This window comes from Myiozetetes cayanensis, unplaced genomic scaffold (assembly GCF_022539395.1).
Source record: "Myiozetetes cayanensis isolate MyiCay16 unplaced genomic scaffold, myiCay2020 scf9, whole genome shotgun sequence".
NCBI classification, from domain to species: Eukaryota; Metazoa; Chordata; class Aves; order Passeriformes; family Tyrannidae; genus Myiozetetes; species Myiozetetes cayanensis.
The window spans coordinates 32,309,316-32,332,416 of NW_026088185.1; the positions used below are offsets into that span (position 1 = coordinate 32,309,316).

The window sequence follows — 23,101 nt, forward strand, 5'->3', positions numbered from 1 at the left end:
CAAACACAGGACAGGGCAGGGGGGTGAGACACTCCTGAGCTACATCTGCACACCACAGCAGAACAAGGACAGGCAGGGCAGTAGCTATTTATACTTTTCATCAGGAAAAACAAAGCCAGCCTTAGCATTTTTCAGTTACTCCCACCGGACAAGCAAACAAGTGTAAGAAGTTGGCATGTTCTCAACCCAGCCTGAACTGTACAACCAGCCCTGGTATTTACATTCATCCTACAGTCAGAACTTTGATGCCTGTGCCTTTTAGAGATGAAAAATCTGTTAAAAGACAGTGGGATAGAAAAATCTGTTAGAGGTCAAGGGGATTCAGTTTGTTTTTAAGGACTTGTTTTTTCTTGTTCTGTTGTTCATGCTGGGTTGACTTTCTATCTGAAATTTGTCGAATGCCTGTGGGTTTCTCTGAAGTGTCTGTGCCCAGATGAGCTGTAACTGCACCCCACAGTTACCTGCCCCAGTGGGAGGTGGGACATCCACGAGTTTTCCAGCAGTTCCTTGCGCCGACTCCGGGGGCGTCTCTGACGCTGAGATAAAGCTCCTGCGCGTTTTGGTGGCAGGACTGGCAAACCCCGCGCTCCACTTCAAACACTTTGGCCCTGAGGTAGCTCTGGCTGGAGCGGATGGAGAAATCCTCCTGGCACGCGTGGGAGCAGAAGCGCGTGTCCCAGGCGCGGCTGGCGGGCGAGAGGGGGGCCGTGGGCTGCTGGCAGCTCAGGCACAGCGGGGCCCCCTGGCTGTCCAGGGCCTGCAGGTACCCTCGGGGCCGGGGGGAGCCGTCACTCTGCGGGCAGTGAGGGACTGAGGGACCTCCTCCTGCGTCTGAAAGCAACCTGTTGGCAGAGCACAAAGCCCAGCTGTTGGTAAAGGAGGGATTGAGCCCCACCGTTCAGTTTTATGCACCGTGTCTGCTCTGCTCTGAAGCAGCAATTTTAGACTTGACACCTGCACTCTGCAAACCCTCCACCTGCTTTACATCTGCACTTGGACAGCATTTGAGAATGTAACAAGGCAGATTTTTCTTCTGCATCTCTCACTACATTTACAGGTGTGTACATGAGCTGAAATGATACTGTATTCATAAAAAAGGGTGGGGTTTGTCAGGCATAGACACATATAAAGGTAAAATGTTTCAGCCCCCCTTTAACAGAAGTAAAAAAGTCAAAGGAAACCTCCTGCTTTCTCTTTACAGTCTCTGTGGCTGCTTCTTGCTTTCCTGCTCCAAACAAGGCAGGACACATCGCACTTGTGAAAAAAAAAAATTTAAATGGCAATTTCTGTCCCAGAATTTTCATATTAATTTCTGTCTTTTTCTAAATTTTGAGGCCAAATAGAAGAAAACTTGACGTGCTGAGCTTGCTGTGGACCCCACAGGCAGGCTCAGCTAACATTCTTTTTTTCTTTAACCGAATCATTGTTTTGTTTTAGTCAGCCTCAGTTAATTAGCAGCTCTGTCTGCAGACATCAGATATAATCTCAATTGTTATAAAAACAAAGCCCAGCTCATTAGCACTACAGCAAGTTTCCCATGTAACTCCTGCACTCCAGCAAGGCAGACACTCAGCAAACAATTTTACTACCTCAAAAAAAACCAAACCAAGGCTGTGGAAAAAGAGCTTAATCACCTTATTGCACTATTAAACCTACTTTGGGGGTTGTTCAGCAGGAGCATTTTCTTTCTTAGGAGCAGCCCCTTTCCCTGGAGCACTTTCCCTGCAGATGAGGCGGACGCTGCCCCCGGCGCTGGCGGCTTTGGAGAGCGAGGCTGCTGCCACATCCTCCCTGCTCACGTACCTGGGAAAGGCAAAGCGTCACAGAGGGACCATCTCCCTCACAGAGTGTTCACTCTTGGCTGCTGCAACACTGGAACAGCACATTGGATCAATCTTGAAACATTCCTCATTTTCTGGAGGAAAAATGAATAAAGTTTGGGGAAAGAAAATTCCCCGCACTTCTTAATTAAATAGAAATATCTTTCTCTAAACCCGAATTCTAACCAGCAAACAGCTAACTTGGTTTGTGTGTAACAATTAAAAATGACAGCAATTTGATATTGTCATTTAAAAATGACAGGCACTTTGTTCCAGGCAGGTGAAGTCTCAGTGACACTCTGGATAATCCTGGAATCTTTACAAGCTCGGGAGGACTCTTTGCTCTGCTAGTTATGTTTGAACTCACTCCTTCATTTCCAAGTGAAACCACACAAACTGCTCTAAAGTAAAACCTTTTAAATCACTTCACTCTAACACCCTTCACAGATTTTTCCCACATTTCATGGAAGGACACAATCAAGGGGTTAAGAAACACTCGGAGAATTTAACAAACTTCCTGCAGCAATTCCAGTTAGAGGACTTAAAACTAAACCCCACATACCTTTTTGTGCTGCTGCCACCAGACTGCTTTTTAGACAACTCCTCTGCAGCATGAACAGGACTGTAAAATATCTGACCACTTTTTCTGACAATCTTCTGCTTCATTGCTGTCAGCTGAGTCCATTCTTTCACAAACCTCAGGATCTGGCAGAGAACATGACTGTCAGCAGCAGGACAGGCACTACACAGAAACAATTCCACTAGAGAGTGCTGGGATTAGTGTGTTCAACACTGGCTGAAAACAGCTGCCACAGCCAGAGAGGGTCCCTGCAGGTCATTCTGCATACAAACTGCAACCCCCTCCTCACCTGCTGACACAGTCAAAGGGCAACACTTTGAGCAGTTTAACTTGCCCTTCATCTTTCCCAGAAATCTCAAATTGACACGACCACAGGATCCCGAAGAAAAACTGATGAAACTGCTTAACAAAGTATTTCAGAATGGAAATAGAGACTGGAGCATGATATTGGTCACCTTTCCTTGTTCTGCATTTGGAATTTGAGAGTACAATGAAATAAAGAGACTCAGAGGAACTTCATTTCTGGTACTGAATCAAACAGTTTTCTTACAGGCTGGGAAACCACAAAAAAACCCCAAACCTTTGAAGCTGTAAACTGGCAGGACTGGCATGACTGATTAATGGATTTCCTCAGTAACATAATCACAGAAAACACTGAGGAACTGAGGGAAAAACTGCCCTGCACAGGAATTCAGGATTTCTAACATGGCTCTTTGCTTTAGGGTGCGTGTAGAGGAAAAATTATTTTATCCCATTCTCATTTCTCCAATAGAAAATAAATGGGAGTAACAATATGACAATTGAACAAGTGGCTTGGTGGGGTTTTTTTCCCCTTTCCATTTTTCCACTCTGTTCCCCACTGAGGTGGAACTGCCCACCACAGCCAGGGCCAGGCTGTCTGTGAACACAGCTGTGGGAAGAATAAATCCATTGGCAGTATGGACTTAGCTGGGACTCCAGCTCCATCCAGGAACAAACTTCCACATTTCAAGCTGACAGTGATTTTCTTTGTCTCCTTGGGGTATTTTTCCATGGCAAATGTAAAACTGCCCAGAAGACTCTCAGCTCCTCAGAGCTGGAGCAGCACCAAAGAAGTCAGTGGAACAGCAGGACACCATGGAAACAGAAACAGAAAGTATTTCCGTGATTCTTCTTAGGAACGTTGACCAATATGGATCTTCCTATCTGGAGCAGAAGGCTGAGGGACAGGAAGATCCCTAAGGGACAGGAAGATCCATAAGTGCCACCCACTGCCCCTGGAATTCTTAACCCAGTCTAACAAATGGCTTTCAAATCCCTTGGCAACATTTGTGGATCCCCCTCATTTGCTGCCTCCCAGAACAGCTGGTTCGATCAGCCACGTGTCCCTCTGACAGATGGAAGTTCCAACCTTGTTGGAGAACCTACAAAAGGAATCTCTTTGTTCCTACACAACACAATCTGATTTCCCAAACAGAAAACTAAGTGAAGCAGATAATATTTCACATCTGGATTTCCTTCCCTGAGCACTGTGTTTGCAGTGTTACTGTGCTCCTCAAACCCCATCATCAGTGGGATCTTTAGTCCTGAATTAACTGAACGTGTCAGTGGAGCTGGGCCTGGCACTGCTTTGGGAATTGTTACAGACCAAGGGAAGGGTGAGAGTGCAGCCTGCTCAGAACTGCAGCCCTGGGACAATCCAGAACATTCTTGTTCCTGGTGTGCTCCAATCAGAGCCCTCCCAAAGCTGTTCTGTTGACTTATCAATGTTGGTTACTAATCCTGTAAAGGAGAAATTGCATTCCCTGGCTGATTCCCTCCAGGACACGTGAACAGGAGCAGGATAATTTGCCAGAGTGCCAGACTGCATGGTTAATATTCACATCAGCATCCCTAAGATCTGCTTGCTGGGATGGAGCTGTGCCTCGATCCCAAGGCCTGAAATTTCTGCATTTATTTTTTTAAGAAGTCAGTCAAATTCCTCGGCATTAAACATGATATTGCTGTGCCAGTGGAACTCGTTCTTACCAGAGCACGATTTTTTTTATGCTGGAAGGTCTCTGGTAAATCTTCCCAGTTATCCAGCTGAATGTCCAGTGGAATGAAGTTATGATTCAGGGGCTCCCCATCCTAGGCAAGCAAACAGTTTTGTTTACAGATGCAATGTAGCACAGTCTAGGAGAAAAACAATCTGTTCCAAGTGAATTCTCCTCCCTTCCTACTCAGTTTAGTGCCTCAGGGTCAGAACAAACAATAAGGCACAGAGGGATGATAACAGCACAAATACAAGAAACATGATTCACATGGTAAAAAGGCTGAAAAATTTAACTTTTAATATAACTGATGTTTTTTCTTTGCAAACAGTTCAGCCACATGAACTGCCTTACATTAAGAAACTGAAATTATAATCCTCTTGACTGAATTTCTAAGGGAAATGAATGATTGTAGACTGAGAATGTCACTTCATTACACTTTAAAATCAGGATTCTCAGGCATTGTTTATTATGTTGAACTTTTTTTTTCAATGTCTGAAAAAGTTCTCCACTTAATTTTTAAAGCCACAATCTCTATCAAGCCTAATAAAAATGTATTATCTCAGAGCCTTGCCCTCAGTTATCTGGGCTGCTTTGCAGCTGCACCTGAACACACTGACTCACTCACTCTGTAATTGGAAGAAATCTTCCCAGGGAACTTTATTATCACAAAAAAAGAAGAAATTGGAAAGTCCTGACTCCCCCTTGAACAGTGACCTGGAAAATTCCTGACTGCTGGTTTGTGTTCCCACCAGCACTGCAGATGAATGAGGATGTGCCTTATTGAGGGAGTTACTGACTGACAGCACCAACGCTGAGCTTCCTGACAATGTGGGGACAATGTTTGATTTACTTGGTCTGTCAGGGTTCACTGCCATTTTTATTTTAATCTTGCATGGTGTTCTATTAAAATTATTTTGTGAGAAGACACTAATAATGAAACAGGAATCCAAACCAACCATCACTGGCATTTCTAACAATGATCTAATGCATCAACCCAATTTGTAAGACAAGAGAAGTGCTAGAAGTTATGTATCAAGGGAATTATTACTTAATTATTACTAATAATTACTTAATTCCACTGAGAAAAAAACAGCTGGAATGATAAACTACCTCATTTTTGTCCATGTCAGCTCATGCAAAAATATTGCTCCTTTTACATCAAACATAACAACTGAGAGCACACAGACTCATTTCAGTGGGCAGCATTTCCCTTTGCAATGTTAAAGTGACAATAACCATGCATATTGCAGGTTTACCTTTGTATACAGGTGGATTCTGTCAGTGTTCCTGCTTGCACAAAACATGAGCCCATCATATATTTGGAATGTGTCTGATTTATCTTCATCCCCTGTGAAGAGAAAAGATGTTGACATTAAGAAGTTTTTTCTTCCGTTCTTTCTACTCTGGCATTAAAAATAATACACCATCAAAATTCCATAAATGTCCCATGCTACACCAAGACAGTCACGTGCCAGTGCCTGTACCCATGTCTGTGTTTCAGAGGTGGAAGTTTTATTTAAAAGCCCCAGGCATTTAATTCCATTCCCAGCAGGACACAACCATTTCACAGGAGCCCCACTTTACCTTCTCCACACTTTTTTTCACGGTCTCCATCCTGCACTTGGCCCAGAGCTTCTGTCCCACCCTCAGCACTGCCCTGTGCTCTCTCCTCCTTTCTCCTGGGGCTCTCTGACACGTCCTCCTCAGTTTGGCTCGTGGCAGCTTCACAGATTCTCTCAACTAAAGATGAAGAAATCAGAAAAGTGGGGATTTACGTTGCCTGAACAGGTACCTCATCAACACCCCTCTGGAGACAGGGCCATGTCACTGAAGTACAAAGAAATGGCATTTTATTCTCTGATATGACTGTGGTGCAACCCCTCAGGAAACTGGAGGTAACTTTGTTCCATGTGGTTACTCCCTTAGAACTAAAGTTTTTCATTTCTGCAACCTCACACCCCCCAACTTCATGTCAAAATACATAAAATAAGTAATCCAGGTAGCAATTCTATATTATATACAGCCTTTGTATGCCACAAACTCACAGAGCAGTTTTCCAGGCATTGATTTACACCTGGAAAATTCAGAAGTTGTCCTTACTCGAACAAGCACAAAGACTTAAATGTAACAAATTAAAAAAAAAATAATAAAAGAACCTTACTCCTTCATTTACAACTGAAATGACAAATATGGGCACGGAGTTATAAAAATGTCTCATCAATTTTTCCAGATAGCTGGACAAAAATTTAGTGCAAGAAATCTCCTGTGAGCTGCTGGAGAGAAAGAGAAGCCCTGTTTTAACAGATAACGTCTCTCGTGACAAATACACAGTAATAAAGCTAATAAAACACTGATAGCACGTTGCTCAGTTTTGAAAGGGGAATAAAAAAGGTGTGAATTTTCTGGGGTGAGTCCCCAGGGGAAGGAGAGATGCCTGCTGTGTCCCACACTCACCGTCACCGCTCCGTGGGTGGCCGCACATCTCACAGGAAGGCAGCAGCTCGTGGTTGGTGTAGGTGCAAACCCTGCAGTGCCAAGCTCTGTCTACACCTGTGCTGTTGGTGCAGGTGTTTAAGCCACGAGGAGGGGGTTCACTGTTTTTTTCTGAAAACACAGAGGGCTTTTCTCCAGTCGGAGAGGTTTTGTTTTTGTCACTGCCGCTGCCCAGGGCGGATCCGCTCGTGCTTCTGGCTCGTTTGGCTTCACGTTCACAGGTGATCTCAGGGCAAACGGGATCCCCAGCATTTCCTGGTGGGGAATCCAGCTTCTCATCCCTCTTCTCTGCTTCCTCCTCTTTTGTGGCCTCAGAAGACTCTGTATCATTCTGTAACAATTCACTGCCAGGAAGTCTTTTGCGTTTCTTCTCCGTGGAGGACTTTGGGGAAAAGAAGGAACGGATGTCGTGCTGCTTTTCCTTCTCAAACTAGGAGAGAAAGAGAGAATTATAGAGTCATGCAGATGGCCTCTTAACCCCACTTGTGACTGCATCAGGTGGTGTCAAAATTATTATTTTTCTCCATTAATATTCCCCTCTAATACAAGCAGCTGTTTCTGCTTTGAGGACAGAAACAAAAGATCCCTTCCTTTAAGACCAAACTGTGATTAGAAAAAGCAATCCAACATTTCTCTCCTGTTCTGTGAAAAGTATTTTCATAATTCTCAGGAAAATTCTGAAATAGCACTACCACCAGAAAATGAATACACAGAACTGGTATATTATATAAAATGGATTTTAGGGTAATTTTTCCTACTTATTTAGTGTTTCTCTCTTAGTAAGTTTGCAGTGCACAGAAAGCTCCAGCAAACAACAGATTTTTTTTTTAAATGAAATGAAACAGAAGAAGCAAGTCTTACGTGTGTAAATAAAAGTTCATTTTTAGGATCTTCCAGACTTTCATTTGGGGTCCAGGTCTCAGCAAAACTCAAAAAATCCCATTTCTCCTTGTCCCCTTCCTCAGCCTGCATCTTCTCCTTCCTGCCATTCAGGGTGCTGCCTGTGACTTTGGCCTGCAGAGAAACAACTGCACAAAGTTTCCCAGGAATTCATGCCTTGGGAAAAACTTAATTCACCTGTAACCACTCCATCTGCTTCCCCTGCAAACCCAAGTCAGCGTTTGCAATGGGCTGAACTGCTGTAATTCAGAACAAGTGATTAAACCTGTTCTTCCTTCAGCATCCATGTGTGCAAGAGTGATGCCAAGTCCTGTATTTAACACAGTCTGAGTATTGAAACTGTACACAAAATGTCAGTTTTTATTAACTTAAAGGAGAATATATGATTGTGTACATCTCTCACAGTCTTAATATTGTTTTACTTGGCATGTGGAGACAAACAAAGGCAGAATTAATTGAAAGCAGCAGCCCAGTGACAGAACTGGCGAGGTAAATTGTTGTTGAATTACTGAGCCCCATCTGTGCCATGTTTAAGGAGACTCATAATGTACCAGACTGACAGATGTTTCCAGAGGTACCTCCAAGCAGCAGAGCACAGAACTTCATTCCCCAGCTGAATGCCAAGCACAGTTTGCAGCACCTGGATTCTTTAAGCAGTGGTTATTTTTCTGAGGAGGAGGAATAAACTGGCAAACAAATGGGCACCAGTTTCTCCCTGCAGCAACTGTGGAGAACAAACCAACAGAGCCACAGGGGCAGCCAAAGGCAGGACCCACAACCAGGAGCTGCCCTTTGCATCAGAAAGAACCCTCTGTGATCACAGAGCCAAATGATGCTGACACCGGGTGCTCAAAAGGCAGTTCCTTCCCCAGTGACACCTGTGGCAGTGTCAGAACACAGGAGCTCACAGAGCACTGGCACACCTCAGGTACCAAGACGAGACACTGATGAGTGGTACCAAAGGCCACAAAAAGGTCACAGAAGCAAAACAGTCAAATTCTTTTTCTTAGTCCTGTGAACTGTCCAAGATCTTCCCAGTAAGGGAAAAAAAAAGCAGACTGGAACTATCCCAGCTTTACAGTGACAGAGGGCAGGGATAGATGGGATATCAGGAAGAAATTCTTCCCTGGGAGGGCAGTGAGGCCCTGGCACAGGTTGCCCAGAGAAGCTGTGGCTGCCCCATCCCTGGAAGTGCCCAAGGCCAGGCTGGATGGAGCTCTGAACAACCTGGGCTAGTGGAAGGTGTCCCTGCCATGGCAGGGGGTGGAACAGGATGAGCTTTAAGGTCCCTTCCAACCCAAACCATTCCGTGGTTCTAGGATTCCCAACAACAACTGGGTAACACCGGTGGAAAATGGCAACAGAAAGTAAGGTCAGTGTAATCTGGGATCTGCTGAAGAATTACCTGAGAATGCCTCTGCCTCTCAGAAAGGAAGTTTAGTTCAGGCACAACACTCATTCAGTTAAAAGGAAAACCATATCGAATTCCAGTTGTTACGGGTGAGCAGAACACCTTAGAATTGTAAACTGAACCAACCAGAGCAACAAACGGCTGGAAGATAAATCCACCACCCCCTGCAGATGTGAACCACCCCATCAGCTCGGCCAAGCGCTCCCTGAACCACAGGGGGTGGTTCCTGGTCCCTTGGCTCCTGCCCACACCCACCTTGCGGTTGAGCATCGCCCACATGAGGGTGTCCATGGTGCCCTTGGCGATGAGGAAGTGGATGTTCACCGAGCTGCTCTGCCCGATCCTGTGTGCCCTGTCCTCTGCCTGCTGGATGTGGCCTGGGTCCCAGTACAGCTCAGCAAACACCACGTGGGTGGCAGCAGTGAAGGTTAAACCCTAAGCAGAACAGGTAGGTGCATTTTAGAACAAAGGTTCCACGCACAGGCAACTGATTACCTGAAGCAAAAGAAAGCTAAAAGGTTGTACAGGACATTTTTATAGGGAAGAAAGAGGGGACACCTCGACAGCAGATGGGCCTGTTATACTGATTTCTACCTTCAAAAGTCCTTCAAAGACTGCCATATTGCTTTTCATTATGGAAGCAACACTTATTTCCTATTAATCTGGAATTTTTAATGAAATGGAGTTTTTCCTGATTATTCAAGAATGACATGCTGCTGCTTATCATCATTTTCCCCAAGTCATTTCAACAGAGGCTTAAAACAGTGAATGTGATTAGTGCAAAAAAAAATGAATACCTGAGTCTGCAAAAGACAAATTGCGTGAAGATAAATTGCCTTCATTAAATCACTTCAGTCACCAGTGACTCCAGTACCTATAACCCTCTAGCACATTATTCACCCTACCTGCCCAGCTGCCTGAATACTCAGAATAGCAACCCTGGTGTCAGGATCCTTCTGGAACTGATTGACAAGGTGAATCCTCTCTGCAGAGGGGACACTCCCGTCTATCCGAATGTAGCGAGCCTGTAACATCAGAGCAGACACAGAATGACATTGTCAGGGGCTGGTTTGGATCCAACCCCCCTCTGTCCCCCAGGAAAACCATGGAAAGAGCTGTTCTGTTCCTGGGATACATCAGCTGGAGTTACAATCAAGCCTCCATCTAGATAAGTGTAGGCTTAGTATTCCCTGGTTACAGAAGCAGAAGACAGAACAAACAAGGGATCTTAACATGGAATATTCCACAGAAGAACCTGGAATTGCCCTGACACCCTTGATTAAAATTCCAAGCATTTAAAAGATGATAACAATATAAACCAGCAAAGTCAGCCAGCACTGCTAGCAAGAGTTGAGGGTCCATGATCAGAGTAAGGTGAAAGTTGTGTGCCAACAGGTTTACTGCTTTGAATGAAACATTCATGTGCTGTTAAAACCCCCAAAAAAGTAGACAGAGGCCCATTGGTAGAAAAAGTTGGGAAACAGCTGCCTACAGCACTGATTTAATAATAATAAAGTATCAGAGCAGAGAACAGTGTGTTCACATTAGACCACAGGATCCCTTTTAAGCAAGTGGCACTGATCTGCACGTGTGTAAACCCCTCAACTCCTGCAGCCATGTGCAGCTCTCCTGAGTTCAGACACGGCTCCTGTGTGTGTATTTGTGCATCTGAAGGAGCACACTTGTTCTCTTTACCTTGCTCTCTATGGCAGCCTCTGTGCAGGCCTGCAGCATGCTCAGGTGGTGGGCAAACACCAGGAACTTCAGCTTGTCATTCTCAAGCATCATTTTGATGTAATCCTTCACTGCTCCTGCCTGGAGTAAGAGAGTGTGTTTCATCTGAGCATCGTTATGTTCAAATAGACAGTTTATTTGAATGCCTTTTGATCCCTTGTAATAGAAAAAGGTAAATTTCCACACCTTTTGTTATCCACATTAAGACTTCATCAAACTCTAACATTGCTAAGTACAAAATGATTCAGATTTAAAAAAATGCCACCATTTGAATGCCTTTGAGAAACCCAACTCATTCCTTCAGAGTGAAAAAAATTATCCTGGAAACATCACATAATTACACGGCACTTCTTCTGATTAAGAGGTAGATAAACCCGTTTTTAATTACATTTATCTGATGTTCTAATCCATATTTGGAAAAAACCCAAACATATTTCAAAGGGACAAGGTAACGTTTAATCAGAACTTCTGCACCTGCACTGATGCAGATACCATCATTCTGATAACTTTCTGATCAGAAATTAATTCTGATACTTTCACGATACCATAATCATAAAACATTGCTCTGTGTAAGCATTCATAGAATCCTGTTGTGTCAAACACAGTTTTCAATATCTTTTACAAAAACTATGAAAGTAATTATTACAGTTAACAACAAAAGTGATCAGTGCTCAGTTAATGCAAGCCCCTGTTTTGCCCTGTGTGTTTGGGGAGTGTCTCTTGGATTGAGAAGAGCCTTCCACGCTCACCTTGGCGATGGCTGTCTCTTTGTACATCCGTGTGATCAGACTCATCACCTGAGAGAAGTGGCTCTCAGTGGCATCTGCATTCAGGTTTCTCATCAGTTTCTCCCACTCTGCAAAAGTGGCACTCAGGTTCTGGTTGGCAGAAGAGACCAGTGGTTACACACACAGGACAAAGCACCCTCTACCTCAACGTGCATGTTCCAAGTATGAAACGTTTGGGAACTGAGGGCTTTTTGAGAACTCTGCCAAATTTGGCTAAAAGGAACTGTAGGATTCAAAATCTATGGGAAAAGTAGACAGGAAAGAAGGCTGTACTAAAATAAGGATAAATTTTCTCTTTGATGCAAAAAAAATAGCTTTATAACATTCTTTCTGTTGTATTTTAAAGAGAATAACAGACATGTCGTGCTCTGTATTCACTCAGTCCTTGTAACTGCATATAATAACACTCAGGCACACATGTAAATGCAGATGGATACACAGATATTCCTATTTCCTACCAAATGTGCTGGTAGCACAAGTGTCCCAAAAATGTAGCCAAAATGTACCTTTGCTGCAGCCTGGGGGAGGTCAAAGGGGATGCGCTGCCTGACCTTGGGAGGCAGCTGAGTCAGAACCTCATTCTTCAGCCTTCTGATCATTATTGCACTTAAAAGTCGATGCAGTTCTTCTAAATTGGAAGCTCCTCTACAGTCCCACTGCGCTCTTTTCCCAAAAAACCTGGAAACGAATAAAAATCAACACCAGATCTTCCAAGTTCAGTGGAAAACTTCAGTACGGAATTAATCTTAAGACAGGCTGTTAGATACGAAACCGTGCTGGGTAACAACCCTTGGAGCTCCTCTTTGTGCCAGAGAGATGATTGTTTTCTCTCTGATTCCTTCCAGTGCTGAAGTCAGAGCTGCTTCAACTTCCCAGGAGACCCCACAATCCCCTGCTAACCCCACTGCACTGCCCTGTCCACGGGAGGCAGAAAATAGAGAAGAACATACCACCATGAGAATATTCTTTATTGCATTATGGGCAGGAAAGGCATCAGGAAAACTGAACCTATCACCATTAATATTCCTGTGTTTCCCTACCTGAGAATTCCTTCCTAGTTGCTGCCAGAGGATTTAAAGCTCAAGGTACTGTCCTTACATGTAATACTATTTAATGAAGGTGGTTCCGTAGAGGAAATAGGTTTCATGTCAAAAAGCTGAAGGTTGAAAGGAGAAAGAATTTATTAACTCAGTTTTCCTTATTCTTTCTTTGCTGTTTTTAAGGAAGGGTTGCAGCAGGAACTGCAGCTTTGCACTGTCAGCACTGCCAAGAGATCATCAAACAACAAAAATGAGATGGCTGTCCTTGTAAATAAAGGTCTCCTCCCTCCATCTCAGCACTGGGGATGCAACAGAAAGGGAGGCAAAACCTCCCAGGAGGAGTTTGGAGCTCACCTTGTCTATGGACACCTCAGTGAAAGCCCCCTCCAACATGAAATACATGCACAAAAGAGATCTGTGGAGTTTATAACCCCACAGGATGTTTGGGTTCAGCCAAGGCACGATGATAAAGTTATTCCCCAGAAGCCTGCCAACCCCTGAACTTGATTTTTATTGCATTTATGGCACTCCAAAAATAAGTAATCGTCTCTGATTGAGTAGCTACACCAGGCTGTGCCCACACACACTTGTGGTGTGAAGATTACAGATGCATTCAGTCAAAACACCCTGGAAAAAATAGCATTTCTCTGTCTGCAAATTAGGCAGTGCTCTTCCATGGTATTTGAAATGAAATACTGATAAAATGTGTATGATGGGGGGAGAAAAACAAGCTTTATGAAAGTGAAACCATGTCATTATTACTGTAAAAATTAAACCTAATTGCCAGCTAATTTACTTGACAAAATCTGTTATTTTGAATACATGCAAAGTTGGAGATAGGACATTTTTCAGCTAAGGAATTTTTTGAAAGGTTCTTCCCTTCTCGTGGCTTCCCACCTTCCAGATTGGAACACGGAGTCAGATGGGTAAAAGCAAGCATTTTAAATTGGAGCAGCTTCTATCCCCTCTGCTTCAGATCATACCTAGAGAAAGCATCATTCAAATCAAGCTGAGGGAAGCAAGTTGGGGGAAAGGAATCCTCCTTAAATTAATCACTCAAAGCACATGAAACCTGTGAACTCAGGAAAGATGCAAGAGAGAAAAATGGGTTAAAATCATGAGTTACATGGGTGGAAAAGTGTGTCACTGAGCAGTGTTACCACACAAATTGGAGGCAGGGTGTGGACAGGAACTGCACTGGATCCCCCCAAACAGAATTACAAACACTGCTGTGCTTTGGGCAGTTTTATTCACTTATTTTTACTCAGTAAAGCTGTAAAATAAAGAGATAAGTATTGGTACCTTTTTTTTTTCCCACTCAGGCATAACAAAAAACCTGGATCCCACGATAAAGGGGGATATAAATTATTACGTGAGCATAAGACTGAGAGTCAAAAACTCCAGGGCTAAAGGCAAAACTTCATACTAACAAAAGTAAATGTGTAAATAATTTTACTTGAGAGAATGCTGGCACTTAAACTGTATTTCAAACTTTAGTAGCTTTCACTTTTATTTAACAAAAGTGGAATTTATTAATTTAAGAAGTGTAATCCTTTTCCCAATCCTCTTTGATGGAGCAGATGGTACCTGACCCTGGGTTTCCAAGCAGTACAGAGGTAATACCTACCGATTATCTCACTTGACATGACAAGAAAAATCACAGAAATAATAATAATCAAAGAGATCAGAAAACAAATAAGCAATTCCAGTAATACCTGACACGAGCATTGCAGTATTTTTTAGCATATTCAGTCCAAGTCCCAAATCTTCTTGGAAACAGGGCCTCAATCTGCATGAAAAGCTGTATCAAAAAAACAAACAAACAAACAAACAAAAAAACCCAATCATGAAATTATACAAAGGTATTACACTTTCTAACTTCAGTTACTATATCCCAGAGATACAAACATTTGTTTTCAAATTTTAAGCAAGCATTGGTGACACAGCAAGCCCTTTTCCATACAGTGGGTATCTTTCTCGAGTTATAATCTCTCTGAACAAATTAAATCATTAAAGGGTCTTGGCAGAAGTTCTATTTACGCAGAGAGAAACTCTAAAATGTACAGTATTGTTTGTTTAACTCTTACAAGTTCTCTGGATACAAATCAGCCCTTATATTTCATTTATTTCTACACTTGAGAAATAAAGGCAGTTTTCTTGGGGTCAGTGGAAAAAACCAAGTGTTTTCTGGTTTCCTCTCTGCTCCCCCCTAACTGCACAAGCTGAACTTCCTTCAAAAGAAAAACTGTCTTTTTGGACTGTAACAAGCAGTTTTATATTTTTTATATATTTTTCCCCTTATGTGAACATCAGGAATATTCCTACATCAGATGATGAAGCAGAAGATTTAATACAAGCTCTTGTCCCCCAAAGACTCTCCCACCCCGAGGAAACAAACAGTTCTCTACTCAGGGTCTTTATTTTCCGTTTCACCCAACAATCTGTTGCTACCTGTGAGATTAATTTCTTACAAGAAGCACTGTCTCAAGTCACAAGCTTGAAATAAGTTTGTAAAGCCAACTGAAACAAAAAGACCTTGGTTTAGTTTCCTGTACCTGTGCCTCCCAGTGCAGCTCTGGATGTCACGATGCAAACTGTATGCACTCCAGAAAACTACAGAACCCTTCATTTACTACTGACACCACCCTCATAAAAACCCTAAACCACAACACAGGACATCCAATACCTCTTCAGGCCTCCCCAGAGCAGGGGTGCCAGTAAGAAGAACAGCTCTCTGAGCCTGCTGCACGATTGGCAGTAAGATCTGGCTGCGGGTGGCGTTCCTGGATTTCATGTAGTGGGACTCATCGACCACAACCACCCTGAAGTTCTGCCTGTACAGAGTGTCTGTCAGAGTCTGTGCATCAGAAGTTAACAGGCCATAGCCCAGGATCGTTACTTTGCTGGTGGATATTCCCCTGGAAGAGAAAAATCCACAGGTTTGCTTGGTAAATTTTCACCGTCGGAAAAGCAACAGGGCAAAGAGATTATAGAAAATTAATTTAGGAAGGTTTGTATGTCTGGTTTGGACTGATTGACCAGCGGGCTGTCAGGCAAACAATTAACTTTGGGGTTTGTGTTTAAAAGGCCTCACACTTTTCACACACACATTTCATCATCATTTTCAGAAGCCATAAGTTGCATTTAAAAGGAATTTCATGTATCTTGGCTGTCTTGCTTCAGCCTGTGCCCACAGTGTCACACGGGACAAATCCACCTCCTGGCTAACAAGGTACACACAGGATCAGCACCCAAACAGCTGAAGCAACAATGTCTCTGTGCAAGCCTCTCCTGCTCTGGGTACAGCATCCTGAGATCCCTGTCTGGAGTGTCCCTGAGTATTTGGGCACTGTAAAAGTACAGTCTGGCCTCAACCCCACCCACCTGGAACAACATTCCTGCCAGAGCTGCCTATCCAGCTTTTTCACTCAAACACAACACGAAGAAAACAAAAAAGCTGGAAGCAGGGAACAGGCAAGGCACAAGATGAAAAATCAGTACTTAATTGGAAGTGAACTCATTATAATAAATTTAGAGATGCATATAGGTCCACAAACTGACTTTAAAATCACTAGAGAGCACTGTGGCCCTTCAGGAGCCTTGGAGCAGCACAGGAACTGATGACAGGAATCACCAGGACGAGGGGCAGAGCTGGTGCACCCACCTGCCAGGCACCACTGCTCTGCTGGAGTGATTTTTGTCTTTTCTTCAGTGGCAAGAGAGCAAAAAAGAAAAAACAAGTTGAAGTTTCCTTGAGCATTTCAGAGGCAGAAAGTACGTGCATGTGCAGGTTGATGCTGCTGGCAGTGGAAGAGGCAGTGGGTGGGCACTGCACCACAGGCCCTGCCTCTTCTGTCCTGGCAAATGTGGCAACCAGGACAGCAAGAATACCCCTTATCCCTCTGGGAAGTGTGTACAAAAATTCACAAATAAATCTGTTTAGTCGTAGTGGAACCAATTTATTCAAGAAACATCCAATTTCAAATTTAGCCAGAAATTGCAAGGACCTTAACTGATGCCTAAGTAAGTGTATTTTAACCTGTTAAAATCAAAAAGTCAAGCAACACTCCAACAGTAAACTTACTTGCTGAAGTTTTGAAGAAAAGCAGAGGATTGAACTGAGAGAAACCCAAGCTGAACATATGGAAGCAGAATGTAACAAAATGCTAAACCAAGTTTGGCAGTTGTATTTTTGCATTTTCTTGCAAATGCATAAAACACTTTCTAATGTTAAAATATTAATTAGTTCGACACAACCTCACTTGTAGCTAGGAAGCCTCCTGGGAGTTAAGTTTAAACAAGTAGAAACCCAAGTTTTCATCTTCCCTTGACAATGATTAAGGTCTACTCCTTGAAAAAAACTCTTAAAATATAAAAAGAATAGGATTTTGTTTGCCATTTAATTTTGCCATCGTTTTCCTTACTCCACATTTCCCCTTTCCATAACGAGCACTGTAATCATTAAGTGCTTTCAGTTAAATAGCTTAAAAAAATAAAAAAGGCTCATTTTAGTCCTCATACTCCAGTGATAAACTTAAATCTTGACCCTCAGCAGCAATGAAGCTCTAACCCCTTTGCAGTTGGATTTCTGTGGTCCCCACAAGGAAGGTTCCAGGTGGCACATCCTGGTGCTCAGGTCCCTTTCTGAGGCTCCCCAGGGCACAAGATCGGTCTCCCTCACACTGAAGTTTCAGAAGAACATTCCCAAACATTCCCATGAAAAGATAGAAAAGCCTAGGTCACAATGACCTTTCCAGTTATTTAGGGATTACTTCTTCTAACTTACAGGCTTTTTCAGTGCACTAAATAGAATTTTAACAGTAATTACCTCCTCGTTTTGTAACCTAACCAGAGGTTTTCATAAAATGCTTTACAGAAGCCAATGAATCCATCAGAGCTGAGAAATAACTGTGTATGTTCAATCTGAGACACACTGAAGGCATTTCATTTTCAGCAGACAGGCACTTGCCACTTTGCAAAAAAACCACATCTCTCAACTTCAAAGGAAATGAGTAACTACTCTGAAAAAATTACACAAAACTGGCAGGAGTGGCTGATATCCCAGAGGGTATATCTGATATTCCAGGGGCTTTATCTGCCATCCCAGAGGGTGGCCCTCCTTGAGCAGGGGGTAGAGAACAAAGGCTTTCCACAGCAGAATAACCAGCTTTACTCACCCCACATCAGTTTTGTTCTGGATGATGGTGATGTCGTCTGGAGAGAGCTCTGGAATCCACTTCTCCATCTCTTCCACCCAGGGGTACCTCAGAGAGGAAGGCACCACAATCAGGAGAGGCCACTCATTCTTGTAGTAATATGAAATGGCAATTGCTTGAATGGTTTTACCCAGCCCCATCTGGGAAAAGAAGAGCAAAGAACAAGATTAAACACAGAAGTCTCTGCTCAGAAAGCATCTTCCACTCACAAGAGCTGAAAACAATTTGCAAAGACAGAACCAGCTAAAGGAAAGCAAGTCAAAGAGCTCCTCACACAGCACCTGTTTAATCATCACTTGTTACCACAGATCATCCTTTATGGAACCTGATGTTGCTGTTAAAATGGATTATAACAACATTTGTTCTATCTGGTTTGCTCATTAAAGCCAAAAGAAGCATTTCCATTCTGTTTCAGAAGATTTTCAGTTCAGGGTCTTAATAGGACAGACCGAAAAAAAGGCCAAACTCTTTAACATGTTGAGGTACAAAACCCACTTTTTAAAAGATTATGCATAGGAAAGAAAAATATAGGATGCCTTTGTACATAAAAATAACTATAAATATATATATATATATATGTATATAACAAGAAAGTACTTGGTTCATGCTGTCAGGGCAGGAACTCTGCCCATGAATTATGACCACAGATAGTAACAGATGAATCCAATATCCAGAATTTGGGGGCTCATTCACATGGCCAGAGATGGTTCCAGACTCCTGGTAAACAGCAAAGCAGAGCCTGGCCTTAAAATCCTCTGTGCAGGTTTTCCAAGGAGCCCAGTGGATACTGGAGTTGATTTGCTGCTGTCCAACTACTGGCAGCAGAGACACAAACCAACCCCTCACATCTCCAGTGCTGAGTTTAGGTGGACTGATGGAATGACATAATGGAGAGATTTCCCAGGTGTAGAAGAAAACATAACAAATATTTCAAGTATTACTAAAAAGAGAAATAACCAGAGCTGCTGTGATACTAAGGTTTTGTTCCAAATTGCCGAGTTTTCATTAAAATTTTCCTGCAAGCTCCCCTTGTGTCACCAGGGGTTCTTAGGCCAGCTGAAAACAAATCCCGGTGAAAGAAAACAAACTAACAAAAAATAACATTAATTTTTAATTTGTTGCCACAGTTGTCTCCCTGATCAGACTGCCCCAGTGCCTGGTGATGACCCAGACAAGTGAGCTGAAAGGAGCAGGGGATAAAAGCAGGGCTCTTGGCATCAGTGCACCCAGGCCCATATCACAGCTTCCCTTCACATACAAACTCACAGTACTGGTATTTTCCTTCCCCAACATTCTCTTATTTTAGGGACAGTCAAAAAAGCTCAGGCTATCCCACTGCTCAATATTCCTCCAGTGCCAGACCTACTGTCATTACAAAATACACATTATTTGCTTGGCAATAAATACATCTTGCAGGACTTTTTATTGCTCACATAATTACCCAGAGCTCATTTTCTCATTCAAGGAGGGAAATAAGAGTTCCTTTTTTTAATAAACAAATATACTGCTGGTATTTTGATTTTTCCCAAGCTTCCCTTTTCTCTTCCCCTGAATACTTTTGTATTCCTCACAGTTTGCAGAAATTTCCCGTTCTGTGCCAGTTTATCTCCAGTTGTAATGAGATTTTTCTAGTGTGAGGAGATGCTTAAATCCCAGGAATCCATCTCTCTCTCCCTCCTGGTGTGCCAAGAAAACCCAAATTAGAACAGGGAGACTCTATCAATCCCTAACTATTACCCCTCTTCCAGAAAGGCTTTACACTGACAGCACAGCCAGAGCATTATTACAAAAATGTTTTATCTGTGGGAAGAAATGCTGGACTGAAGATTTCCCTGCTAGGGAATACAATGTGAATTTTCAAATGTAGGGAAGGAACGAATTTCACTTGATCAGCGAGTTCAAGAAAATTCCTCCTTGGAAACCCCTCCTGTTAAAAATCTCTTTGGACCAGGAATGTCCACAAATCCATTAAAAATGCAATGAGAAAGTGCTGAAAAGAAATCACCTGAATTAAAGTTTTTAAGATTTGAGAATTCCTGAGATTTGACCTCCCTAAATACAGTTCCAAGGAACCTTCTGAGTTTTCTCAAAGATTCTTTTCAAAACTCATGTCAGCACTGATTTTTTTCCTCACTTAGGTATTTCCAGAGTATCTGCTGACTATCCCAGGAATTGGGCTGCTTTCCTCACCAGCCTTTCTGCCCACATCTCTCAAACAAAAAAAGTCACCCCTGCACGAAGAACATTAACAATAAACGGTGTTAGAGGAACAGGAACATCACTCACCTCATCAGCAATCATACACCTGAAAAAGAAATGAAAAGAGAGGGGGAGAAAAGCAGAAATTAATACTGAATACAACAAATAAACCAACACTTACAAATGGATTACTACAAATTTAAGCTGTGGATTTGCAGAACCAACAAAAGGAAAAAGGTGATTTCATTCCTCCAGGTGTCAACTAAAAAAAAATTAATTTGGTCTGGATTTGAAAGGATGCCAATTGTTCCAGAAATGTACCTTCAATCTGCCAGCACTGCTGGAGAGCTGTCAATGGCAAAGCTGAACTGCTGCTTAGGTCTGATGATGCATGAAGTGTAACCTGAGGAGACATCTCCAAGGCAGGAGGTTCATCTTCAGGGGTCTTTGTCTTTCAGAAACAACAGAGCTTTGGTGCTTCGTGATTAAGGATTATTTACATGTCAGACTGATCTTTAAAATCTGCTTTCCAGAGCTGTCACATTTGTTTGGAAATAGCAGCAGACACTCCCTCTCCCCCACCAATTGTACCAGCTAAAGGATTAGAAGATGAATTTGATTTTTGGCCCATTTTGGAGTCACTTGGTAACAACTCCATGCAAAGACAATGACAATTCCAAGCCTCCAGCCTAGACTGGTAAATTCTGTCAATTTACATTTTCCAAACATTAAATGCCCCCTTTGATATGAATTTCTCAAAAGGGGCTTTGAGTTATTTAGTTTATTATGTACATTCTTAACTCAGAGAGGCTCTGGGGACCTTTGATGTTTCTAGCCCATGAAAGCTGCTTCATCATCCTGCAACTTGATGATCTTTAAGGTCCCTCCCAACCCAAACCACTCTGTGATTCCATGTGTACCCTCTGCCTGCCAGTGTGAATTCCAGTGTCTTTCTTTCAACTGAGGTAAAAAAATGAACTAAACATTAATTCTTACACAGCTCAGTTCTTTATAAATAACAAACCATGAACTTGCAATTGCTTTGGGGATGGTGCAATGAAAACAAAGGAAGAAAACACAACAAGAAAAAGCCCCCAAGTCTGCAGATTTCCCAAAAGAAAAAAAAAAAAGGCAGGAAGAGAATTATCTTTAGTGGCAACTCCTGAGTCTGGGGCGTTAATGCCTGTGATTTGCAGCTGGCCAAAGACATTTATTTGCAGACAACTGAGACACACTTCTAATTTTAAAATGGCAGGTTTTGCTCCAAGACTGATTTTTTTTTTTCATTCAATACTCATTGTTAATTGCTTGAGCTGAAGTTTACAAACCAAGCCTTTCTTTCTGCAGATTCTTGGAGGCCAACAGCACTGATGTGCTTTCAGTGCATCAATCATGCTTCTTAAAAACAGTTTAAGGCCTGAAATCAATTGGAATTCACAATAACTCACTGTTGTAACCTTACACAAATGCAGAAAATGAGTAAGACACACAGAGCAGAGTCATCTCCAGAATAAACCACAGAACTTCTTCAATAAAAATTATTCAGTATAAGGATATCAGAACACAAATGTTCCTTCCCAACTTGTGCTGACAAATACAGGATTTCCCAGCACATCAACTTCAATGTTAGCAGAACTGCATAAACAGTGCAATGGTAATTCAGACACACAAACCAAAGTGAGAACACACAAGATCCTGCTGCACTGGCCTTTGGCACATGGAGATCATTTGGACCCTCCTTTTTCCATTTCAGGATGAGGAGCTCCAGTGAAGAAGTTCAGAGCCATTTACCAATCACTCTGACAATTAGAACCCAAATAGCAAATAAACCAAAAAGCTTTAGAATTATGTCATCCACAGGCACAGATGGTTTCTTTTTCCATAAAACCAGACTTTTTTCTTTAGGGTGAACTGTAGCCACTTCAGCTTTGATGACTTGAGTATCTGCTGGCCACTAAGAAACTGTGGTGGTTTTCTTCCTGCCCTCCTTTTCCCACTGCACCCATAAACCCTTTGGTGCTCCAGAGCATCTTATTTTCCTGGCTATTCACTGCCACTTCACATGTCTGAAGTGAAACTTCTCAGGGAGCAGCAGCAAAGCTTTTTAAAGCTCCAGTTAAAGTATCCGAAGGTGTCAAGCCCTCTGCTGTGATACATTTAGCAACGTGAATCACTGCTTTGATCCTCACACTTCACACTCCCAATTCCTGAAGTGCTCCGCCTTTTAAATTGCTAATTTATGCCAATTAATTAACGTTATTGACACTTGCACTTGATACAATTTTGACATGGCACACGAGGTTGAGTTTATGACACAGGTAGGAGTTAATCAAACTAACGTCAGTGGAAATGGCAATGGAGGATATTCCATTTATTTTATGACATAGTGCATTTCAGAGCATTCCTCTTGTGTAGCTTTCACAGCTCAAAAAATAAGAATCCTAAAGATGCCTAATGCAGTTACAAGAGGTAAGTCCAAGTTTTTCCCATTGGATTCTAGGGCAATGACAAATAGCTTATATTAACGAGAGGAAAATCGTCGAGTGTTCCCAGTTTACCATCACAACAACTCGATTTGAAACGTAAAGAACTTGCCAAGAGAACTCACAAGGTGTCTGATAGTTGCACTAAGCAGTTAAAAAGCAATACTTTATACATAATCTCAGCAATATGCAGCCTCTATTTAAACCACCCCTCAGTACATTCTCTGTGATTGCAGCACGGCCAGAAAGGTTCCACGCTGTCAGAGCAGAAGAAACAGACCTTCAGCTGCACTGAAGGGACAGATCTGTATTTTTGTGTCGCATATTTTGACTGCAAGAAGACAGACTTCTTGTTCCCTGAAGTTCAATTAGTCATTTCCTCTCAACTGGTAGTTACCCAATCTGAGCTTCATCATTCATGT

At 42.5% G+C, this 23,101-nt stretch overlaps 1 protein-coding gene across 1 annotated transcript in view; it reads right to left on the minus strand.

Annotated features, from left to right (window-relative positions):
- ZRANB3 (zinc finger RANBP2-type containing 3) overlaps positions 1 to 23,101 on the minus strand; it is a 38,912-nt gene that overhangs the window by 1,054 nt on the left and 14,757 nt on the right. Inside the window, 18 exon segments of the mRNA XM_050340428.1 lie at positions 462 to 526; positions 529 to 842; positions 1,657 to 1,803; positions 2,383 to 2,525; positions 4,408 to 4,509; positions 5,672 to 5,763; positions 6,000 to 6,155; positions 6,870 to 7,338; positions 7,770 to 7,922; positions 9,475 to 9,654; positions 10,125 to 10,244; positions 10,915 to 11,034; positions 11,703 to 11,831; positions 12,248 to 12,419; positions 14,497 to 14,582; positions 15,468 to 15,699; positions 17,959 to 18,137; positions 20,284 to 20,302. Of these exon segments, the coding sequence (XP_050196385.1) occupies positions 462 to 526; positions 529 to 842; positions 1,657 to 1,803; positions 2,383 to 2,525; positions 4,408 to 4,509; positions 5,672 to 5,763; positions 6,000 to 6,155; positions 6,870 to 7,338; positions 7,770 to 7,922; positions 9,475 to 9,654; positions 10,125 to 10,244; positions 10,915 to 11,034; positions 11,703 to 11,831; positions 12,248 to 12,419; positions 14,497 to 14,582; positions 15,468 to 15,699; positions 17,959 to 18,137; positions 20,284 to 20,302 (2,878 nt within the window).